The sequence below is a fragment of the Pipistrellus hanaki genome (genome assembly GCF_964339955.1).
Source record: "Pipistrellus hanaki genome assembly, chromosome: 16".
Classification (NCBI taxonomy): domain Eukaryota; kingdom Metazoa; phylum Chordata; class Mammalia; order Chiroptera; family Vespertilionidae; genus Pipistrellus; species Pipistrellus hanaki.
In genome coordinates this window covers 42,619,560-42,644,555 of record NC_140518.1, presented here as the reverse complement: position 1 = coordinate 42,644,555, position 24,996 = coordinate 42,619,560, and the positions used below count along the sequence as shown (strand labels likewise).

The 24,996-nt window shown below is 53.0% G+C and overlaps 1 protein-coding gene and 1 long non-coding RNA gene across 5 annotated transcripts in view; one reads left to right on the top strand and one right to left on the bottom strand.

Moving 5' to 3' along the window:
• ARHGAP44 (Rho GTPase activating protein 44) overlaps nt 1-24,996 on the bottom strand; it is a 163,491-nt gene that overhangs the window by 8,249 nt on the left and 130,246 nt on the right. For 2 of the 4 annotated variants that reach the window (XM_084863920.1, XM_084863922.1), the window contains exons 13-18: nt 18,225-18,305; nt 15,425-15,538; nt 14,680-14,771; nt 13,054-13,234; nt 1,533-1,550; nt 609-833 (exon numbers count right to left, since the gene is read on the bottom strand). In XM_084863920.1, coding sequence (XP_084720046.1) covers nt 609-833; nt 1,533-1,550; nt 13,054-13,234; nt 14,680-14,771; nt 15,425-15,538; nt 18,225-18,305 — 711 coding nt within the window. The remainder of the gene's footprint in view (nt 1-608; nt 834-1,532; nt 1,551-13,053; nt 13,235-14,679; nt 14,772-15,424; nt 15,539-18,224; nt 18,306-24,996) is intronic. The other 2 variants (XM_084863923.1, XM_084863921.1) reach the window with 1 other exon arrangement.
• Nucleotides 2,637-7,566, top strand: LOC311611634. The gene is made up of 3 exons (XR_014793135.1): nt 2,637-7,172; nt 7,234-7,353; nt 7,503-7,566. It is a non-coding gene; the product is annotated as an uncharacterized lncRNA (long non-coding RNA).

Genomic DNA, 24,996 nt, shown 5'->3' with positions numbered 1-24,996 from the left:
TAGTAATTGCTTCTTGTTGGGCAACAGACTCTTCTTTTCTTTCTAGATGGACAAGAGAAGGGTAAACAGCCATGCAGCCTCCTGCGGAGGTCCCCGGGCCACTGTGACCCCATGACCTCCTGCAGAGGTCCCTGGGCCAGTGTGACCCCATGACCTCCTGCAGAGGTCCCCGGGCCAGTGTGACCACATGACCTCCTGCAGAGGTCCTTGGGCCAGTGTGACCCCATGACCTCCTGCAGAGGTCCCCGGGCCAGTGTGACCCCATGACCTCCTGCAGAGGTCCCCAGGCCATTGTGACCACATGACCTCCATTCTTCCCTGACTGGCACCCACGTAAATGTCCAGGTGGAGGAGAGGAAAGGGGAAATGGAGAGTTGGACACTGAGCTTCCTCTCACCCCTTCGCAAGCTGCCACCCAACACGTTTGCTGCTGGCTTGGGAGCCTGGCCATCATCTGATAACCCAGGGAGCGAGAAGTGGTGCTCCAGGTGCCAGCAGCATGGAGAAAGCCAGCAGGAATGCTCAGAAACAGGGAGGGGAGGGGGGAAGGGGAGAGTGAGGACATCCAGGAGGCCGGAGATGGGTGCAGTGAACCTGCCCGTGCTTACCTGGTCCGCTCGGCCCCAGGCTGGAGGCCCAGGCCGGATGGAGAAAGCGAGGGCACCGCGGGGTCGTCTGGGGGCTGCTCCAGAAGGGGCGAGGGCAGAGGCGCTGCCAGCTCCTCGGGCGGGGCGGGGGGCTGCGTGGAGGGTGGGGCGCACGACCCTTTCCGGCCTGCCGACGACGAGCCTCTTCGCGCCACCCAGGACGTGTCCATCACCCTCACGCCCATGCTGGGGAGGGACACAAACACACGTGCTTATCCGTGCACCGCAGGACGAGCCCCGCCCCCATGAAGCGGACACATTCAAGCAGGTGGGTGTTAGAACAGCAGCGCAGCCTTAGCACCTCCTGGGCCCGGGGGAGCGAGGAGGAGGAGGACGGGCAGGGCTCCCAGGATAGGACAGCCAGGCCACACCTGGAGCCCCCCGCCCAGAAGGCTGGCCAGCCTCGCCCCAGCTGGCAGCTGCGCTTCACTCTCTGCCAAAGCAGCTGCTGTCAGTGCGAATGCGGCCTCGCTGGGGGCATTCGCTCCTCCCGGGTGGGAGACGCAGGTGAGCAGGGCAGGGACAGGGGCAGCGTGAGACCAGAACAAGGCACCGGCCTCGGGAGACATCTACACAGCCATCCTTTCTGTCGCTTGCCGTCTAGAGCACAGAGCAGAGTCAGCGGGACCTGGGGCTGGCCCAGCCCGGGCCAAACTGCATGTCCGCAGGCCACGCCAGCCTGCCTACCCTGCAGGACGGGCGGGCTGACGGTGCCCGGGGCCGCCCTGGGCTCCGGTTCCGCTTCAATGATGGGAACAGTCGCCTCAAGTCAGTCGGCCAAGCAACCACACACACACACACACACACACACCCTCGCAGAGCTCGCTGAGGCAGCGCTCGGCGTTCGGACTGAACGTGGTCTGCAGCTGCCCCGGGATACTGTACCTTTGGATTTTCCTAAGGCTGCAGGGACAGAAACACACAGATATTAGTGTCAAAGTCTGTCCTTCCTTGGGACACGCAGGGTGTCTCGTCAGGGTCAGGGTCAGGGCCTCAGCTTTCACCGTGTCAGGAACCTGTTTCTGCTTCCTTGGTCTCCTAGCTAAAGTGACTCTTCTACCAGGTGGGTGACAAGCTCGGTGCTGCCCGGCTCACAGGTGAGCAGAGAGAGGCGGGAGTGACGCTGGCACGCAGGGCAGGAGGGCAGGAAACGGCTCCCAGGGAGAGAGGGAGTAGCTGGAAGGATAGGCACTTCTACTGTGTCCAAGTTCACGATCAGAAGGCGGTTCACACCCTTCCCTCTGGCCTAGGAGCAGCTGGAACTACAGGGCATGGTCGAGGCCTGCAGGACCAAGGCTGGGCTGATGTTTCCAGCACGAAGGGCAGACAGGCTCTCCCTCGGGGAGGAAGGATGTGCTCCCAGCCCCGTGTCTCTGCAGGAGCCGGCGCAGTGGGCGTGAGGGCTGTGCGTGCTTCCTCTCACCTCTCCTCCCACTGGGATGGGAGAGCTGCCTGACACCCCTTCTCCAGGCACTCCTCCATGTTAATAAATCTCATCACCCTTTGATGAGGCACCTTGGGGTTATGTGTTGGGGAGGGGGGGGGGTAGTCTCTTTCCAGGACTCACTAGCTTTCCAAGCAATCTTGGTCCAAGAACCTGCCACCAATACATAAGCACCTTCCACAGGGGATCCTGAATCACTCCTGGAGGCCCCCCCCCCCCCCCCCAAAGCCCAGGTCAGGGCCCAGGTGCCTCCCTGATATTTAGAGTGAGTGCAAGGGAGCATCAGATTATGCTCTGCGGCTTCAGAATTTCCCAAGATGCAGATCGAGAAGCTTAACTCTCACTTGGGGGAGGGAGCTGACACCCCTCAGCTGCATGGGCGGAGATGGCAGGCATGCAAGCTGTCTCCCACGTAAAGGATGTTAGGTCTCACTCTGCTTCTCTTCCTTAGGATTCTCTTTCCCTTGGAAAGATCTTTTCCACGGGGGGGAGGGGAGGGTGTGGGGGGGTGGGGGGTGGTGAGGGAAGGGAGGGGAGGCCGAAGGGGGCTGGTGGGCATGCCTTCTACTCCCAATGGCACCTTCCAACCTCAGCAGCCTCGGGTGCCAGGCTGCCAGGTGATCTCCTGTTTACCGGGAGGAGCCAGCTAGGGCACAGGAGAGACCTGCCAGGTGTCAGTGGCAAAATGCCAGCCACCAAGAAATAGCGCCTGAATGTGCACTTCTGCTTCTACACGGGGGCCACCTGCCCTGCTGCAGGCACCCCCTCCACCTGTAGCTGCTCTCTCATGAGGGGAAGAGGGGACAGGAGGGCACCCCCTGCTCCAGGGAGCATGCGTCAGATGTCACTGACACTTTCACAGAGAAGGACAAGGAGCTGGGCAAGGGGCCGAGGAGAAGGGACGCAGAGAGCTTGCTGTGTCACAGGGCCATGGGGTCACAGGGCCACGAGGGAGGCAGGCATAAGCAGGCAAGGCAGTCCCAGGCAACTCCTCACAGGCTACCAGGACCTTATATTCGTATGGAACTTATCATAAGACATGCTTTGTATGTTTCATGAGACCGTACCCTGGCATAGGTTCTAAAAGGCCCCAGCCTCAGGACGCAGTTACACCATTCACTACGTCAGTAAGGCCCTCTCCTCATCTACACAACAAGGCCAGTACCTTCCATCCCACCTCCAGCTGTCCCGAAGGCATTTTACCCCAGTGAGTGCGAGGATACACTTAGCATGGCCTTGGCCATCACTCGGGGGAGGCAGCCGAGAGGTCCAGCAGGGGTTGGTGGCGTGAGCTGGGCAACAGGCTGTGCCCAATAGGCTGTCTGTCCAGCTGCACAGAAGGAATTTCAGGGGGCTTATGACTGGAGATGCAGAGAGCCATCTGGCATCTTGAAGGAGGGGAGATAAAGGCCTGGGAGCCAGAGAGTGTGGAGCTGGGGTGGCATCTCCAAAATGAGGTGACCCCACTCCCTGTCCTGCTCACCCGGATTCTTCTAGGGAGCAGCGGTCCTGTGGGCAAGAGCGCGCCTTTGAAGGGAGGGACTTGGTGTGTGAATCCTGCATTTCCTCGTTACTAACTGTGCAGTATGGACGCGCTCCTCGCTCTGGTGCCCTCTGAGTGCCCTCTGTCGGACGGAGTAACACCACCCCCCTTTCTCTCCGGGTTGTTGTAAAGAGCGGTGTCCACAAGTTACTGAGCATCGAGAAAGAAACCAGTACGTGGTGGCTTTGACTATGATGGTGCTCTGTTCTTGTACATGCCAAACACAAATGATTTGTAACTCTCCCCACCCCGATAAATAAATAGAGGGAACCCAAGTCTAAAACATGGAAGACAAAGGGGGAAATAAAGCTACTGTGTCGGTGAATCAGGCTCAGTGTGAGATGGATATTTTGGGAAGGCCCCCCCCCGGGTCCTGTCACTAGGGTTTACAGGGTCTGCCATCAGACTTCTTCCCTTCCTAACACTGGCCCTGAGCGTGAACAGATTTGGGGTGGCTTTTCTGGTAGAAATAAAGGAGACAAAAAAACATGGTAGAGGTACAATCCTTTTCCCCTACGCTCCTTAGTGTCCCAGAATCTACGTGTTAGGGGGGCCACTGTGGGCCTCAGAGGGGCTGTTGGGAGCCTCCTTGGAGGATGCTTGGCTTAAGGAGAAGAGAAGTTGGGGGATCCTCACAACCTTCCAAGCATCACTGCTCAGCCAAGCACCAGGCAGGAAAGGAGAGCACAAGGGGTCACCGTGGCTGAAAGCTTCTTTGGGAAACAAACCAGCGCTGAGACTCAGCCGAATGACACCACCCTCCCACCTATGGGCCTTCCGAGTCCCAGAGCCTCCCGTAGCCTTCCCCTGTCCTCGGCCAGGCCACCATGGCTTTAGTACACTTTGTGCCTGAAAATTAGCCCAGTGCTCATGGGAAGGTGGAGACAGATAAAAAACATTCCCGGTGTTTTTAGTGAGATGTCCAGGCACAGGGCTGGCTGCTATCTTAAAAATGGGATGTAATAAAAAAAAAAAAAAATCTAGCATGTGTGCTAGAAACAGCAGCAGTCACATATACCAGGCATGTTTAATCACTCACGAGTAAGATTTTAGTTCACTCTTAGTTCTGAGGTTTGGTGCTTACTATTATTTCCCAGTTCGCATGTAAAGAAGCCGAGGATTCAGAGGTTAACTTCCCCAGGTCACGTGCCAGAATCTGAACCCCAAGGGCCTGACGCCACAGCTCACACTCTACATCTGCAAAGGGCTGTTTCCCTGGGGGCTACTCTTCTGACACAAGGTCGGTGTGGAAACCAAGTGAAGGTTAGACCTAGCAATGTCCCTGCTGAAGGAAACAGTGGCCTTCTTGTTTTACAGTCTGTAATCGGCAAGCCACATGGGAAAAACATAAGATCCAGACTTCACAAATGAAAAGAGACAAAGGCCTTCCCAGCAAAACAAAACAAAACAAAACAAAACACAAAACAGAATCTGAAAGCTGGAAGACCCTGTTTTAAGAACAGGTGTCTACTAAAAGAGTCCATTTACCACTGAGCAGGGGTTTGCTCTGGATCATTCTAGGTAGTAAGCTGTCAAGGGTAGCAGTTGTTTTAGATTCCCCCCCTGTGTAGGACAGACACCTGCAGTGCTATTTTTTGAATCCTGGCTAGGAACATTCTCAGCCAGAGGTGTCAGCCAATATACGGCTTTGAAGTATTCAAGTCTATAGAACATTTTGATTTTGTTCTAGAGATCAGTTACATTTGGCGAAAGCCAGGAGAAAGGAGACAAGAAATGGGTTAGCCATCAGCTGCAGACCCTCGTGAATGTGGGCAGCTCCCCAGATATCCACCAAAGGCTTGGAAGTTCAGGGAATGTTTAAGATGAATTTGGAGGCCCTGTAGCAGTGGCAGGTGCCTGTAACCAAGATGAGTGACAGGGGTCCTCACCATCCGAGGGCTTATTCTACAATACACTCACCCAGAATTGGGTAATTTCTAGTTCCTCTAGGGGTAATTCCTCTCCTAAGTGCATCATAAAAAAGTTTCTTTACCTCCCTCCTAGTACAGATAAAGGTTTGAGTTAGTCTGAGAACATTTCTGAGACCTGGTCTCAGCATCCACAATGTACAAATCCTGGACACTGGAAGCTGAAGTGGGACCGGGAACAAGAATATACCTCTCAAGGGCCTATGTGACCAACCCAAACCCAAACAGTGTGCCTCATTTCCCACTGGCATCTGGGATGACTTTCTAGTCAAGCTTATCAATAATCTCTCTATATAAAAGCCTAATATGTAAAGTGTCCCAATGGGAGTTCGATCAGAGACAGATAGCTCACTATGACGTGCACTGACCACCAGGGAAATGGCATGGAATGAAGGAAGGCCCCGGCTGGCAGCTGGAAAAGGGGGGCCCTGGCCAGCAGCTGGCAGCCAGGGAATGGAGGCCTTAGCTGGCAGCCAAAGGCTCCAATCGGCCCTGATTGCTGGCCAAGCCTAGGGACCCTACCCATGCATGAATTTCATGCACTGGGCCTCTAGAAATCTAAATAAAATGATTACACCATCATCCATGGCATGTTGTCCATCCTCCCACCGCTGGGTCTACAGAGCACCTTGACATCCACTATTACAAAGTAAGTACCTCAGATTACCAGTTCCGACTGTTTTGAAGTCTTGAGGCATGTAACAGGGAATGTTCACAAACCTCCTAAGTCTTACTGCCTAACCCAGTCACCACGGCTGGAAAAACAGGAAGGAATAAGCAGTATCTTTGAAAAAGAAACTATGGCAGGGTGCAGAAGATTCATCCAAGAATGGCCACCACCCTTCCCACCTCCAGAAGGTCTTCCATGTCCCAGGGAGCCTCCTGAAACTTCTACTGACCTCGCCAGTCTGTTTTGGCTTTAGTATATTTTGTGTTTGCAAATTAGCCCACCTGATCACAGGAAAGAGGAGACAGATAAAGTCTCTAAGAAGTCACACATTTCAAAAAATGTTTTCAATGTGCTGAACCATTCAGGGACTCATTAGACTCCAGTTTCCATCTTCCCTGCCAACCCAATAAAACCAACAGTAGGATTAGGATCCCATACAGCACCATTCTGATTACTCCCAGACCTTCTCAATTTAACAAGCCCTTTCCAAACTGCTGATCATCCACACATTGTTCTAATGGGGGAACAAGACCCACCACAGAGCAGCTCTCCAGACAGGTAGAGGCCAAGTCACACTCCAGCTCTAAGGGGGTTGCTAGCTCTGGTGTCAATGCCCTCTAGGGTTTCGGGGCTGCCGTTGGTGGGCTCTGGAAAGGACCTCTGAGGACCAGTCCACTGTGGAGCAAGCAAGATAGCCACAGGCCCATCAGGTTCCAAGACTGGGAAGAGGAGCACGCTGATCTTCTGAATATAAGGAGGCCAGGTCATGGAGGCTCTGAGAACAGACAGCCATCCATTGGGATCCAAGGGTCTGCGGGCAGCTTCACAGATGCTGTCGGCCTTGCCACCGGTGGGGTTAGGGATACCAGAGGCTGGAAGTAAGCACGGGCAGTGGGCCAGGTGTATCAGCGGGTAGGCCGGGTTGGAGAACATGGGCCAGGTGTGTCAGGGGCAGGCAGGTGTGGAGAACATGAGCCATGTTCTGCATACCTGCCTGCCAGGTGTGTCAGCTGGCAGGCAGGTATGGAGAACAAGGGCCAGGTGTGTCGGGGGCAGGCAAGTGTGGAGAACATAGGCCAGGTGTGTCAAGGGCAGGCAGATGTGGAGAACATGGGCCAGGTGTGTCAGCTCGACGGCAGTGTGAACATGAGCCAGGTGTGTGAGGGGCAGGCAGCTGTGGAGAACATGGGCCAGGTGTGTCAGTTGGATGGCAGTGTGAACATGAGCCAAGTGTGTCAGCTGGCAGGCAGGTGTGGAGAACATGGGCCAGGTGTGTCAGGACAGGCAGGTGTGGAGAACATGTGCTAGGTGTGTGAGGGGGCAGGCAGGTGTGGAGAACATGGGCCAGGTGTGTCAGGACAGGCAGGTGTGGAGAACATGGGCCAGGCATGTTAGGGGCAGGCAGATGTGGAGAACATGGGCCAGGTATGTCAGGTAGAGGCAGGTGTGGAGAACATGGGCCAGGCGTGTCAGGGGCAGGCAGGTGTGGAGAACATGGGCCAGGCGTGTTAGGGGCAGGCAGATGTGGAGAACATGGGCCAGGTGTGTCAGCTGGACAGCAGTGTGAACCTGAGCCAGGAGTGTCAGCAAGCAGGCAGGTGTGGAGAACATGGGCCAGAGCCAGGAAGGGGCCATCAGACAGCAGTCACACGCCAGCTCTAAGGGGCAACTAGGAAACTGGCATGTGAGGTAGAGCATGGGCAGTGGTGGTACTGGCCAGGTGTGCCTGGAGCCTGAGGCTGCCAAGGAGCAAGGAGTGGAGGCAGAGGGGAGGAGAGTATAACCACCAAGAGGGTAGAGATAGGTGCTAGTGAGGAAGCTTTATTGCTGGTGTCTTTCCTATTCTTGCCTTGGCCTTCGAGAATGCCCTCGGAGTTTGCTCGGGATGCAGCCATCAAGGCAACTGACAACCCTCAGGGCCCTGAGTCCGTCCTGACCAGTGGGCAGGAGCATGGACACCTTGGCCACTCTTGAAGAGGCAGTGGGCCTAGCATAACAAATAGCTCATAACCGCAGATAACATGTCTGCCCCTGTCAGAAAAATAGAAGGGATTTGCAAGTTCACTGTCAGTTATTATTTGACATGAATGATCCAAGAAACAAATACCACTATTCTATAAAACAAACAAAAGATAACAAAAACAAGGCATTAAAATACATGACAACCCTCACCCTGAAAATCCTCAGTGGGAGCTGAGGAACGTGCAGAGAGCACGGTAGCACCTGTTAACATTGGGCCACTCCATGGCTAAAGTAGGAAAGGTCTGGAAAGTTTTAAAAGCTGGTATCACTGCAAAATTCTTTATCCAGAATGGCAACGTTTTTCTGTGATCCAGTGGTCTCAGCCCTAGAAGCACACCAGCATTACATGGGGACACTTTAACAAATACCAATGCCTCAAGCCTGGGCCAGGCCAACTAATCAAACTTAGGAATGGGGGGAGCAGGCATCGCATTCTTTTTCTAAGCTTGTTCTGACTATCTTTTGTTGCATAACACACTACCCTCAAAACCTGGCTGCTTATTTATCTGGGTCACAACTCCACAGTTCTGGCGAGTCAGACAGGGACAGCTTGTCAGCGCCACACAGAACAAGCTGAGGGTGCTCAAGTTGGCCTAAGACTGAGATGACTCATGCTCGAGGCTGGTGAGTTGCTGGCTGTCAGCTCGGTGCTCGGCTTGGGGGGAAGTCCGGGGGCAGGGGAGCTTGTTCTCTCCCAGGGGCTGCTTGGACTCCCACAGCCCAGGCAATGTCTACAAGGCTTGGACCGGCTTCAGGAGGCCCGGAGTGTCACTCCTGCCGCATTCTGAAGTCAGTCGGTGAGGCCGGCTCCGAGAAGAAGGGCATGCAGTTAGCCTCAGTATTCAGTGGGAGAAGAATCAGAACACCAGCTGCCTCTTCACCAGGAAGCTGTTGGTGTGGCTGCAAGAGAGAGATGTCTGTGGTTGCCGTCTCAAGTACCACCACGTGGGCAAGCGACCAAAATGTATTTTCTCACAGTTCTGGAGACCAGGAGTCCAAAGGCAGGGACCCCAGGGAATCAAGCATCAGCAGGGCTGGGCTCCCCGCAGTGGCTCATGGGAGAAGCCTTTCCTTGCCCTTCCAGCTGTTGGTGGTTGCCTGCATTCGTTGGCTTGTGGCCCCATCCTCCAATCTCTCTGCCTCATCTTCACATCCCCTCCTGTGTGTGTGTGACCCCTGCACCCACCTGTGATACAGGCGGTGGCACTCAGGGCCCGCCCTGACAATCCAGAGCAGACTCCCTATGTCAAGATCCTCATTGGAATCACATCTACAAAGACTCTTTCCCTCAATAAGGCAACATTTACAGGTTCTGGGGCTTAGGGCCTGAAGTCTTTGGAGGGACATTGCTGTGCCTCCCTCATCATGAAAATTTATCTGTGAGCCCAGGGCTTGCTGAAGAAAACCAGCGTCCTGTGTCATCATCAGTAGGAAAGGCGTTGGGACCAGCCAGGAGCTGGGCGTGGGGATAAACCACCTTGTAGAATGTCTGGGACATAACAGCCATCAGCCCAAAGTGTTATCCAATTTTCTTCCCCAAATTGTCTTTTATCTTTATTTTAAGTATGTAACAACGTTATTGACTTATAGTTGAATATATTCTTTTTAACCAAAAAGCCTCCATAACGTAAACGCTGTCAGTGCTTCCAGGGGTCAGAGTTAGTTGGAAGACTTTGAAACATGTCTCAAAGATCTTAAAAGCTCAGAAGTGGGGACAAATGTGGAGGCTTCCCTTACCATTGCTAAAACAACACAGATACTCAACTGATACAAATCCCTTTTCTCTCCCCAAAACATGTGGTCACGACTTCAGGTTTCCATTTCTCTCCCAGCTGGTTAGGAACTGCTCATTGACATGCTGGGGCAAGCTGAAACACACGCCTGCGCCTCAGACAGTCAGGGGTGGCCTGCCATCAACTTAGAGTGTGAGTCCAGGTGTAAAGTGCATGAATATCCCTTCTGTGTGCAATAATCTACGCAGCACATCTTCCACACCTAAAGCATATGGCAGCACTCTCAGCTTTCGATCAGAATGCCATGCGGAATGGCACATCACTTACAACGTTCTTGAGCAAGAGAATTTTCTCAGAGATGAGGCATCTGCTTAAAAGTCATCATTCCAGCATCTACATCTGCCTGCTCTGGGGCCAGCAGACAGAATACCTGAGCTTGCACGGGGACAAGTCTCTCAGCACCATCTGTGCTGCTTTTCTGGGGTACTGGGAATGGGACGAGGTGTGGCAGACGGACAGGTGCACACATCTCGGATACACAAAGAGCTGGGAGCAGGTGAGTGCTCCATAACTCAGCCGGGCTGGGACTGACTCTCCTGGGCATCCCTCAGCAAGCGATGCTGCACAAAGGAACCGAGTTTTATTTTTTATTTATTTAAAAAAAAAAAAAAAAATATATATATATATATATATATATATATATATATATATATAATTTATTGATTTAAGAGAGGAAAGAAGAGGGAGAGAGAGACAGAAACATCCATAATGAGTTGCTTTCTGCAAGTCCCCCTACTGGGGATCAAGCCCACAACCCAGGCATGTGCCCTTGACCAGAATCAAACTTGGGACCTTTCAGATCACAGGCTGGAGCTCTATCCACTGTGCAAAACCAGCTAGGGCAGTAACCGAGTTTTTTTGTGTGTTTTTTTAAAACATATTTTATTGATTTTTTTACAGAGAGGAAGGGAAAGGGATAGAGAGTTAGAAACATGGATGAGAGAGACACCGATTCAGCTGCTTCTTGCACATCTCCTACTGGGGATGAGCCTGCAACCAAGGAACATGCCCTTGACCGGAATCGAAGCCGAGACCTTTCAGTCTGCAGGCGGATGGTTTATCCACGGAGCCAAACTGGTTAGGGCTAGTAACTGAATTTTAAAAACAAATTCCAATGTGTTGGCTAGCCGCTGTCTCTCTTCTCTCTCTCTCTGTCTCCATTTGCCTGACTCACTCCTCATGATGCAAAGATCACATTCTAAGTATGCTCCTTTTTTATTGATATAAGAAATTCCCTTCTGTTCCCATTAACTTCTAAGGTTTCTAGTTTTTCGTTCCCTGAAACTATAAAAACAGCCAACAGCAGCACAGAGCAGGCAAACCCTCACTGGCCTCCCATGTGAAATGTCTGGCGGCTCAGGCACAAGTGGACCTGGCTCTCCTAACCCTCCTCCACCCTCACAGGACGGAGAGGGGGTCCCCAGTGCCACCTCCCACTCGGGAGAGGAGTGGGGTGAGAAGCAGGACTCACAGCCCCCACACTCCTGGGTTGCGACCTTCCCTCTGAAGTCCTGTAGGCACATGTATCCCAAACAAACAGAGCTTCCACTCACCGGTGGTCTGCCCGGGGAGCCGTGGGGCGGCCCGCTTTCTGCTGTAGGAATTTCTGATATTCCCAGGAAGTGCTTTATGCTTCCGTCTATTCTGCAGCAGCAGTTGCTAAATTTTATTTTACCACAGTCATTTTATATATATATATATATATATATATATATATATATATATATATATATTTATATATTTAGAGAGAGAGGAAAGGATAGGGATAGAGAGCTAGAAACATCGATGATAGAGAAACATCGACCAGCTGCCTCCTGCACACCCCCCACAGGAGATGTGCCCACAACCAATGTACATGCCCTTGACCGGAATCGAACCTGGGACTTCAGTCCACAGACCAATGCTCTATCCACCGAGCCAAATCGGTTTTGGCTACCACAGTCATACTTAACTCCTCACCACACTTTACCCAGCAGACCGGCTTGACCAAGCACTGCACCCGTTCCTTCCTGAGGACACCCAAGCTGGCGCCTGCAGCTCGCTGCTCCCCAGGAGGCCACACACCTTAGCTGCCGCAGCTGATGCTCACCACGAACCAGCTGTGCTGGGCATGAGCCAGCGCGTGCCCACTTCACTTGTTATGGGAATCAAAGGAGGCAATCACATGTATGTAAGCTGATTTGACAGTACAGAGAGAGGGTTGCCGCCCCTATGCCATTCAGCGGAATGCTTTTAGGAGCCTTGTGACAGCTGCATCAGACTAGTGCAGGTGATAATCATAAAAGACAAGGAAACAACTGAAAACTCTACAAGGGTTTCACACTCAGATGGCTTTAAGCGGTAGGTTTTCTCTTTGTTTAAAGAGACGGAAACGGAACATGTTAGACCAGTGGTCGGCAAACTCGTTAGTCAACACAGCCAAGTATCAACAGCACAACGATTGAAATTTCTGTGGAGAGCCACATTTTTTAAACTTAAACTTCTTCTAACGCCACTTCAAAATACACTCGCCCAGGCCGTGGTAGTTTGTGGAAGAGCCGAATTCAAGGGGCCAAAGAACCGCATGTGGCTCGCGAGCCACAGTTTGCCAACCACGGTGTTAGACGGTGCAAAGGCGATGTGTAACTTGCAAGCGAGCAGGCTTAACATCAGGTTAAGATGTTAACAAACACTTGAGAACTGATGAATTTCAACTCAAAATAAAGAGTTTATGTATATTTTTAACTCCCCTTGCTGACCGACTCCCCTTTCTTTTGAAGAGAACTAGTCAGTCGCTGACCACAGCTGTTGGCTCAGGGGCTGCACCTGCCCAGTCCCCGAGCCGACCCGTGCAGCCCGCCCAGAGGCTCGCCCAGGCACGGAGGGAAGCGCCAAGGCTGAGGGTCCGCTCAGGCCACGGTGACCACACGCTGCCAGTGCGTGCAGCCTTCCTGTCGACCCAGCTCTCCGTCACCTCCCAGCCCTCCCTCTCAGCCCCGAGGCGGAGAAAGGGACTCCAGCTCATACCCATCCTTTTTGTAAAACTCCAGCATCATGTTGTCGGTGGCAACGCTGAGGGGCCGGCGGGCCTGCTCGGGCTGGCGCCGGTCGGAGGGGTCCATGTCTGGAGAGGGCATCGAGCTGTAGTTGGCGTTGTGGTTCACGTGGACCGGACTCCCGTAGTTCCCCGTGATGTTGAACTCTATCTCTGCGAGGAAGAAAGAACGGGCCTGTCGCGTGATCCACGGCAGGAGAGTGGGGAGCAGATGGCCTCTCCCTGCTTCGCCCTTTGAAAGATGTTGTTCCATGGGTCCATGTTAGGCCATCTATTGATACTGGTTCATCTTCATAGAACTCATCATAACAGTAATATGATAACTCACCTATTATATTGAACCAAGCAATTTCCATTTGTGATTAAAGACAAACTTAATGAAACGGAAACAGAGGCATACTTCCTGCAAAAGACAAGATCAGCTACGCAGCCCTCATGGTGAAGAAGGTCTTAATCAGATCAGCAAAGAGCCAGCTCCCTCACCACTGCCATCTAACACCCCTGGGGGGTGCTGGCCTATGGCATCAGCCGGGACAAGGAAAGAAGGGGCGGTATTATGGCTTGTCGATGAGAATGTCTTTCTGGAAAACTACAGAGAGAACTGGAGAAGGGTTAGCACTGGAGATTTCACTTGGGCCACTCAGGCTGTTGACTGCAGGAAGACACAGGAGTGCTCACCCCTCCTTTCCTGGCCATCTTCCGTGTACCCACAGTAGTAACGCATGGCTCACACAGACTCCGCCATGTTTATCATGCCGTCAGCTCCTTTCTCCTGCACTGCTGTAGCCTCACCCTCGCCCAGCTTTTTATGTAACTAACAGAGCTCTTATGAGATGAGCAGTTAAGAGCTCTCACGGTCAAAACACATGATACAATACAGACACTCAAACTTCTGAAGTGCTAGATCAGCACTCACCGATCACCACTGAGAGAGCGCAGGTATGTTAGCATAAAATGCCCTTAAATGTTACTAACCATAAGGTAGGACAGCCTTTTCTAAAGGGGACACAGCTTAGTGCAGCGACTGCTGTGTCTTCAGAGCCGTCAGCTGAGAGCCGCGGACGCGAGGGTCCCATGCTGAGGACGGTGAGGAAAGCTTGCCGCGGGCAGCTGCCTTCAGAGTCAGACTTTGAACCAGGCTCCCAAGAGAACCTGACCGCCTCACGTGCTGAGGAGCGCTCGGAGGACAGCGCCGCGAACAAAGGGCGGCACCCAGGCGGTCCCCTCCTTCTGCTCTCAGCCTCCCCGACCCCGGAAGCAGCGGGCCTCTTTCCTGTCTGCACCAGCACTGCAGGACCCACAGGCATAAGAAACCATGGTGCGGATGCTGGACCAGTAAGGCCCATGGTCATGGCTGGTCAGGCCGTGGACACCTTCAGGCCAGAGTAGGAACGTGGTGTGACTACACCCTGTGTGTGTGTGTGTGTGTGTGTGTGTGTGTGCATGTGTGTGTGCATGTGTGTAAGGGGATTAAAAACATAGCACAAACAGAACAAGCACACACCTCTGGGCAGTGACACTTGTTTCAAAGGTTCAGAACTTGCAGCAACACTCTGCTCTTCCCCGGCCGCCCCTCCCCCACAGAACACCCCACGTACCCCCGGGGAAGAACCAGTCCGCATGCTGGATGATGGGTTCGATGATCCCGACAATCTGCAGCGACACCGTGGTCATCATCTCTGTGATGTTCCTGCAGGCACAGAGCAGAGCGAGGGCGGTCACCCCTGAGGCCCGGCCCCACAGTGTGAGGGGCCCTGGCCGAGGAGCCTGCAGACCTCGGTCAGAGAGCAGCTTTCTCTTGGGAAGAAGAAGGGGTTCCCCTGTCTGGACCCCTTTCCCCAGCGCAGGATGCAGACACCCATGGAAGTCCTCCATACAGGAGACAAGTGAGGACATGAGTAAGAAAATGAGCGAGTAAGCTGCACACATCAGCAGGTAGGAGGCCCCTTTCAACGTGAGGCGTGATCCCCATAACTGCCAGTCTCCTCTCCCAGCTCCGTGCTCTTCTCTGAGACCCCTCGGTCCCTCTGGGCTCTGACACCGGATGCGTGCTCTTCAGAGCCAGGAAAGCTGGGGAGAGCCTGCCTCGCCTACTCCGCCAGGCCCCTGCCCTCTCACCCCGACACCACCTTGGTTTAGCTCAGAGGGACCCTCCTGGCAGACCTGCAGCTCTGAGAGGACCAATGGGAAGATCTGCAGAATCCTGGGCCTCCTCCCGAGCCTACACAGGGGGAGGCCAGGAAGGAAATCTGCCTTGAGAAATAAGGAGTCTGGTGAGGGAGTCAGGGAAGGCCCTGGTCTTGCAGCCCGCGGCCCACGAATGCCCACACTCCCTGTACTCACCCTTCCGCTTGCGGCCACAGGAGGTTGGGTCCTAACACAATTGCTATGTTACTGGGAGTCATCTTGTTTACATCTTGATATTCTGACAGCTTCGATAAAAATTTGATCAAGTATCTGAAAGGAAGTAGGAAGAGCCCACTGTAACTAAGAGTTCACCACCTGCACGTTCCCTCAGCACTGGGTAGAGACTTCTCTCGCATAGCACAGCCTACTGACAAGGAGGCGCGTACATTCTGCAATACGATGCAGACACGTCATGCACCAGGACATGGGGATGCTCCACAAATAGACGGACTCAGACATCACTGTTATACGTCAACATCCTTCCTCTGGACTCAGTATAAAATGGCCTAAAGTTCCATCTTCATTTCAAATCTCTGTCACCTGCCATCCTCCCTGTGGGCAGGGGAGAAACAAAGTGTCCAGGTCTCATCGGCGGGGCATTTATAGGCCTGCAATGTATCCCTGAACCCTTCAGAGCCCCTCAGTGGGGGCTTTCTGTAGAAAGCAATGAAGAAAAAGTTAAAGACTTGGCATACGACCCAGCAATTCCACTCCTAGGGATATGCCCGAGAGAAGCAGGCCCACCAGACTTGCAGCATTACTCAACAGAGTCAGGTGTGGGATATATGGATACATAAAATGTGGTCTCTCCATACAATGAAATATTGTCTATAATAATAAAAGCGTAATATGCTAATTAGGCCGGATGACCTTCCGGAAGAAGCCAGGGCTGCGGGGGAAGCCCAGGTCCCGGGTGCCAGAGGGAAGCCAGTGCAGGCAGCCAGTTGGCAGCCAGGGGAAGGCACACTTATTCTTGCACAAATTTCGTGCATCGGGCCTCTAGTTCAGCTGTAAAAAGGAATAAGCTCTGACACATGCCACGACATGGATGAACCTTGAAAACATCATGCTGAGAAAGGAAAGGTCACATGTTGCAGGATTCCATTTACATGGTCTATCCAGCACAGGCAGATCCACAGACTGGGGGTAGGAGGGAGAGGGAAGAAGCAGCTTCGGGGCTGCCAGGGGCTGGGCTGGGGACAGGAGGAGTGACTGCTAATGGGAATGGGGCTTCTTTTTGAGGTGATGAAAATGTTTAAAATTAGATGCGGTGATAGTTATACAAACCCCCCCACAGAACTGTATGCTTTAAAAGGTATAATGATATGTAAATTATATCTCAATAAAGCTATAAAAAAAAAAAAAAAACCAGTAAGGAAGCTATTTATAAATGAAGCACAAAAAAATAGCTCTGGCAAATCATACACGAAGTCTGCCAGGCTCTGCCAAGTACCCTGAGGGCCCCTTTTCTCCCGGACTCTCAGGTACTCTCAGTTCCTGAGGCCCTTTGCTCCTGGCAGCCTGGCAGGAACCGCGGACTCCGCTGTCCCTGTCCCAGCCTCTCCTGACCACATCTCACTCCAAGAGGCCACACCCTGGACCAGAACGCAGCCCAGCCCACAGCTGCTGGCGGCTGAGGCTGTGGTCAGCAATACTCAATGTGTTACACCAATCTGATTCTCCCTTTCGTTTTTTGGTTTGTTTTGTTTTGTTTTATAATAGTGGTAAAATATATGAGTCACCATTTAACTATATTTAAGTATGTAATTCAGTGGCAGTAAGCACTTTCAAACTTTTAGGAACCTGTCACCACTCTCCAACTCCAGAACTTTCCAACATCCTAAACTAGAACTCTGCACCATTAAACACCCTCCCATTCTCCTCCCCTCCAGCTGCTGGAGTTCTCCAGCCTACTTTGGTCTAGGGTGTGACCATCCTAGGTGCCTCCTATGAGTGACTCATGCAGTATTTGTTCTTTTGTGTTTGGCTTTTTTCACTTAGCACCATGTCCTCAAGGTTCATCCACATTGTAGCATGTGTCAGAATTTCCTCCCCTTTTAAGGCTGAACACTGCATTGCATGTGCATTTTGTTGGCCCATTTATCCCCTGAGGGGCATGTGCCTAGTTTCCACCTCTTGGCTGCTGTGAATAACGGGGGGCTCTGAACAGGGGTATTCAGAACAAGTCTTTGCTTTCTAATCTATTGTCTACACAGCCAAATGTGGAATTGCTGTGTCAAGTGGTAATTCTAGGTTTAATTTTTTGAGGATCTGCCTTACCTCACTATTGGGATTTTTTTTTTTTTTTTTTTTTTTTTTTTTTTACAACAGAAATAATCAGGCAGATGGCGGCAGGAGCTGAAGCTAAAAAGCTGTATCTAAACTGTGAGAAGAGGCGTGGGGCCAGGAGCGGTGCTGGCAGGGCAAAGTGATGAGGAAGCAAAAGTGGGAAGGAGCAGAAGCCAAGAGGGAGAGATCTGCGCGGCAGCAGGAAGTAAGATCTCGGGTGGTCACAAGAAAAGCGAGAGATGGACGCGTTTAAAATAGCTGGTGAAGGTAGGAGCACTGGAGTGCATTCTCCCAGCTTCTCCTCTTCCTGCAGGCCAGCTCAAGACATACCTGCCCACTGCAGCTACAGGTGTGCTCAGCTTCTCCCGGGTGTCCACGAACACCCATCTTTGCAATAAATCCCCAATACCATGAAATAGCTTGCATTAATCTTTGCTCCGTGCAAATCAAAGAACTTAACTACATTAGCCAGTGGCTAACTAGGCAACCTCCTAAGTCTGTTTACTCATCTGAAAAACGGAAACGAACAACTTCACAGGGTGGGTGGAGGCTGGGCAGAAACCATGCATGCTGACGCTTTCAGTGCATGCTAGTGACCACAACCTCCAACCGGGAAACTGTGTCCGGGGCTTGAATAACTGACCCAGTGACTCCAGGGCCCACTCACCGGATGTTGCTGTGATTGGCCTTGGGCAATTTTTCACAAGCATTCCACAGAGCCTGAAGCCTCTTTTCTTGCTCCTGGATGCTAGGGAACGAATAGGAAAAGCCACTGGTTGAGCATGACTTACGGCAGTCTCCCTGACAGCCACATCGACCGGTCACCGTAATATTTGAGAATAAGGAGCCAACCACGTGCCTGACAGTGTCAGCAAGCTATGACTACTCTCATGTTTGGTTACTATTACCTCCTCTCTCTGTTCTCTTTCTGCCTCATTCTGTGCTGTCTTAACAAAACTCCCTCTGCCCACGTCCCATGTCCAGGGGAATGTGTGCCAGGCAGCAGTGGGGGCAGGAGGGCAGAGGCCAGACACCTGAGCTCTGCAGTAGGCAGGGCCTGGTGTTGTCAGGAGGGCGATTCTGGCACAGAAACCAGGGCACTTGGCACCCAGCAGCACCCACACACCCTCCCGGGGCCAGAAGAAGTCCTTACTTTTCCTGGTTCCAAGACACTGAGCTCTGAGGCCTCGGGATCCTTCCTAACTCCTGTTTCCTGTGAGACCCACCTCTACAAGTGAGGGCGGAGGGCTGTCTCTCAGACCCTGAAGCAAAGGTGTCCTCCTCTTCTCTGGCTTCGTATCACCAAGGTGACACAGATGAGCAGTAAGAGGGTCAGCTTCCACCAAAGACACGCTCTCCCTCTCCTCCACCCCGGGGCACATCCACACCGTGGTGGCAGCTTACTGTTCAGTTCATCGAATTTTATTCAATGACATTCAGTGAGTCTCTTCTGAGTAAGAGAATTTAATGACGCATGGAAATGAGGAATCTGATCCATCCGGGCGTAACTCAGAGATGGGTAATTCGCATGCACAAGGGTTTCTCCACTATACGGAAAGATTTGCTCGAAGGGTTTCTTTATTATAAGCCCTCTGACATTGAATAGAAATGCTCTTAGGATTACACTTTTATGTACTTTTCATGCAAATCTACATCAAGGCCTGCATGGTTCGGAAGGCCTTGTGCTCAGAAAAACAAAGGGAACACTAGCTGGCGAGGCCCCAGCTCTGAGCCCTTGACTAGCGCCTGGGTCGGGAGGGGTGGGAGGTGGGGATCACCCACATGCGAAGTGCTCTGAGGCCCTCCCACAGATCCTGACCAAGGTGCAGCCAGAGGGAGAGGGAAACACTCTCCAAATGGAACCTCTGCCGGGAACCTGACATGTAAGAAACGGAAAGGTACCAGCTCCTGTCCCTTTGACCAAAGGCTAGCAGAGCGGGTTTGCTGCTGGGCAGCCTAGCTCCACCCTCCTGTGGCCATGTGCCCAGGATTTGTAAGAGAACTTTCACATCTCTTAGTTATGTGGCCTGTAGAGTTGTGTTCTTTGAGTTACAGGCCACTCTGCACTACCCTGACGATCCCTAAGTGTGAGGCGTTTAAAGGAGAATCGTACAGAGTTCTCATCTCTCGGTCAATGTCAAGCTCTGCAGCCACCGTGGCTGCTGCCTCTGCTTGCGCCTCCAGCAGCTGAGTGCCTCCTGGGGCACCAAACCCCATTCTCGGTCCTGCTCCTCAGGCCTTTCTAAGGTGAAAGGCAAAGGCTGCGAAGACCTTTCATTCAATAAAAATTGACAAACACACACTGAGCCCTTCCTGCACGTCAGGCTCGGTTCTGAGGGTGGGAGGCAGTGGTCAGCCAGGAAGTCCTTGCTCTCAAAGCTTACGAGGTCACTGGCTACACACACACAGCCTGAGCCAGGCAGTCAGTTCCTGGGACAACGAGCTCAGACGGGACTTATGGCGACTGCTGGCTGCTTTACTTTGGGGTTGTCAGACAGGCCTTTCGGGGGTCACATTTAAGGGGAGGCCCTGGGGCAAAGGCTTCGGGACACCTGCATCACAGGGAGCGGCCAGTGCGTAGGAGAGGCGTGTCTGTCCTGCACAAGGAGCCCTATGATTGCAGCCTCAGTCCTGGCATCCTCGACTCCAGCGTGGAAGCACTTAACTTATGTAGCTTGCAAAGTCGTGTCCTCTGAGGTACAGGCCACACCGCACTGTCCTGCGATCCCTAACCACTCTTTTCGCAGCTCCCTGGCTCCACCTCCACCTCCTGGCTGCCCCATCCCCACAGAACAGGCAGCGTTCCCATTAGTTAGGGTTAGTGCGGCTCATTCGTGAGACTCCGCTTCATCTGAGGTCAATGGTTATCAACCCAACAGCCTTGGGAGTTTTTAAACAAGGAGCCCAACCAATGAAATCAGAATCTCTGGGGGGGAAAGGTGCAGGCATTGGGATCTTTTTAAAGCTTCCCAGGAAACTAATGTACACAGAGGGCTGGAAATGCCAGGTGCAGACAAAATTGTTCTCTTTGGAGAGTGTGAGCAAGTCACCATCTTTAAGGCAGGACAGCCCTTACTTTTCCCTGGTTCCCAGGCACTGAGCTCTGAGGCTTCAGGATCCTTCCTATTTCCTGTGAGACCCACCTTCACAAATGAGGTGGGAGGAGTGTCCTCAGACCCTGAAGCTCAGGCATCCTCCCTTTCTCTAGCTTTGCATCACCAAGCCCCTTAGACATCAAGTAAAAGAGAATTCCCATCAGAGGACATGTTCTCACTCTCCTTCGCCCCAGGACCTCAGTGCCGCTCTAGATCCTCACCCAGGACCTCAGTGCTGTTCTAGATCCTCACCCGGGACCACAGTGCTGTTCTAGATCCTCACCCGGGACCACAGTGCCGCCCTAGATCCTCACCCAGGACCACAGTGCTTTTCTAGATCCTTACCCAGGACCACAGTGCTATTCTGCAATAGATCCTCACCCAGGACCACAGTGCTGCTCTAGATCCTCACCCAGGACCACAGTGCTGCTCTAGATCCTCAACCAGGACCACAGTGCTGCTCTAAATCCTCACCCAGGACCACAGTGCTGCTCTAGATCCTCACCCAGGACCACAGTGCTATTCTAGATCCTCACCAAGGACCACAGTGCTATTCTAGATCCTCACCCAAGACCACATCGCTTCTTTAGATCCTCACCCTGAACCACATCGCTGCTCTAAATCCTCACCCAGGACCACAGTGCTGCTCTAAATCCTCACCCAGGACCACAGTGCTATTCTAGATCCTCATCTGGGACCACAGGGCTGCTCTAGATCCTCACCCAGGACCAGAGTGCTGCTCTAGATCCTCACCCAGGACCACATCGCTGCTCTAAATACTCACCCAGGACCACAGTGCTATTCTAGATCCTCATCTGGGACCACAGTGCTGCTCTAGATCCTCACCCAGGACCACAGCGCCACTCTAGATCCTCACCCAGGACCACAGTGCTGCTCTAGATCCTCACCCAGGACCACAGCGCCGCTCTAGATCCTCACCCAGGACCACAGCGCCGCTCTAGATCCTCACCCAGGACCACAGTTCCATTCTAGATCCTCACCCAGGACCACGGTGCTGTTCTAGATCCTCACCCAGGACCACAGTGCTGCTCTAGATCCTCACCCAGGAACACAGTGCCACTCTAGATCCTCACCCAGGATCTCAGTGCCATTCTAGATCCTCATCTGGGACCACATCGCCGCTCTAGATCCTCACCCAGGACCACAGTGCCGCTCTAGATCCTCACCCAGGACCACAGTTCCACTCTAGATCCTCACCCAGGACCACGGTGCTGTTCTAGATCCTCACCCAGGACCACAGTGCTGTTCTAGATCCTCACCCAGGACCACAGTGCTGCTCTAGATCCTCACCCAGGAACACAGTGCCGCTCTAGATCCTCACCCAGGACCTCAGTGCCATTCTAGATCCTCACCCAGGACCTCGGTGCCATTCTAGATCCTCACCCAGAACCACGGTGCTGTTCTAAATCCTCACCCAGGACCACAGTGCTATTCTAGATCCTCACCCAGGACCACAGTGCTGTTCTAGATCCTCACCCAGGACCACGGTGCTGCTCTAGATCCTCACCCAGGACCACAGTGCTGTTCTAGATCCTCACCCAAGACCTCAGTGCTGCTCTAGATCCTCACCCAGGACCACAGTGCTGCTCTAGATCCTCACCCAGGACCACATCGCCGCTCTAGATCCTCACCCAGGACCACATCGCCGCTCTAGATCCTCACCCAGGACCACGGTGCTGTTCTAGATCCTCACCCAGGACCACAGTGCTGCTCTAGATCCTCACCCAGGACCACAGTGCTGTTCTAGATCCTCACCCAAGACCTCAGTGCTGCTCTAGATCCTCACCCAGGACCACAGTGCTGCTCTAGATCCTCACCCAGGACCACATCGCCGCTCTAGATCCTCACCCAGGACCACAGTGCTGCTCTAGATCCTCACCCAGGAACACAGTGCCACTCTAGATCCTCACCCAGGACCTCAGTGCCATTCTAGATCCTCATCTGGGACCACATCGCCGCTCTAGATCCTCACCCAGGACCACAGTGCCGCTCTAGATCCTCACCCAGGACCACAGTTCCACTCTAGATCCTCACCCAGGACCACGGTGCTGTTCTAGATCCTCACCCAGGACCACAGTGCTGTTCTAGATCCTCACCCAGGACCACAGTGCTGCTCTAGATCCTCACCCAGGAACACAGTGCCGCTCTAGATCCTCACCCAGGACCTCAGTGCCATTCTAGATCCTCACCCAGGACCTCGGTGCCATTCTAGATCCTCACCCAGAACCACGGTGCTGTTCTAAATCCTCACCCAGGACCACAGTGCTATTCTAGATCCTCACCCAGGACCACAGTGCTGTTCTAGATCCTCACCCAGGACCACGGTGCTGCTCTAGATCCTCACCCAGGACCACAGTGCTGTTCTAGATCCTCACCCAAGACCTCAGTGCTGCTCTAGATCCTCACCCAGGACCACAGTGCTGCTCTAGATCCTCACCCAGGACCACATCGCCGCTCTAGATCCTCACCCAGGACCACATCGCCGCTCTAGATCCTCACCCAGGACCACGGTGCTGTTCTAGATCCTCACCCAGGACCACAGTGCTGCTCTAGATCCTCACCCAGGACCACAGTGCTGTTCTAGATCCTCACCCAAGACCTCAGTGCTGCTCTAGATCCTCACCCAGGACCACAGTGCTGCTCTAGATCCTCACCCAGGACCACATCGCCGCTCTAGATCCTCACCCAGGACCACATCGCCGCTCTAGATCCTCACCCAGGACCACGGTGCTGTTCTAGATCCTCACCCAGGACCACAGTGCTGCTCTAGATCCTCACCCAGGAACACAGTGCCGCTCTAGATCCTCACCCAGGACCACGGTGCTGCTCTAGATCCTCACCCAGGACCACAGTGCTGTTCTAGATCCTCACCCAGGACCACAGTGCTGTTCTAGATCCTCACCCAGGACCACAGTGCTATTCTAGATCCTCACCCAGGACCACAGTGCTGTTCTAGATCCTCACCCAGGACCACAGTGCTATTCTAGATCCTCACCCGGGACCACAGTGCTGCTCTGGATCCTCACCCGGGACCACAGTACTGCTCTAGATCCTCACCCAGGACCACAGTGCTGTTCTAGATCTTCACCCAGGACCACAGTGCTATTCTAGATCCTCACCCAGGACCACAGTGCTGCTCTGGATCCTCACCCGGGACCACAGTACTGCTCTAGATCCTCACCCGGGACCACAGTACTGCTCTAGATCCTCACCCGGGACCACAGTACTGCTCTAGATCCTCACCCGGGACCACAGTGCTATTCTAGATCCTCACCCAGGACCACAGTGCTGTTCTAGATCCTCACCCAGGACCACAGTGCTATTCTAGATCCTCACCCAGGACCACAGTGCTGTTCTAGATCCTCACCCAGGACCACAGTGCTATTTTAGATCCTCACCCAGGACCACAGTGCTGCTCTGGATCCTCACCCGGGACCACAGTGCTGCTCTAGATCCTCACCCAGGACCACAGTGCTGTTCTAGATCCTCACCCAGGACCACAGTGCTGCTCTAGATCCTCACCCAGGACCACAGTGCTGTTCTAGAGAGGCCTCAGTGGTCCTGGCTAACCACCTGGGTTCTGGAACCAGATCCTCATTCAGCCATTTATTAGACAGCAAGTAACCTGCCATCACATACTTTCTCCTTGACTCAACTTCCTCATCTGGAAATTGAGAGAAACAGTACAACCCACTTCATAATGTGGAATTAGATGAATTAAAAACATATAATGAGTTTAGAACAAGGCGAAGTCTCTAAAAATCACTCAGCAAATAGTATCCCCTATAATTATTACTACCATCACGGAACCCCACAATGAGAAATAAGAATACTGTACGTTCAGCCAGCCCGTGAGAGTGCTTGACCTGCGTGACGTCATGGAAACAAACAGTGGAGCACCTTCCTCTACCCCAACACACACCAGCCGGGCTTCACTCCAGGTCTGCGGGCTCCTCCTCCAGCCCGGTTCTTACGGAGCAGGTGCACAATCCAGTGCTCTTTCTGGCACAACGATGGCTGCTCCTTATGACTACCTCCCACGCTAGAGACCTCCAGAAATCACGTCCTTTCCCAGGCACCATGCTGAGTCCTGCTCTCATAAAACATTCTCCCCCAATTTTTTTTTCCTGCGCGTCTCTACTGCCTCCTCTGCTGGCAGTCCTCCTGGCTCCTCACCAGCCATGCCTTTTACTCACGAAAACCCAGTCCTCCAAATAACAGCATTTATTGCGGTACCTCTTCCCATGGCCGGTACTAACGCATGTGCCACGTGAGGAGGGCAGCTGGCTGTGGCTGCGCCTGTTCTTTGTATTTCTTCTCTTC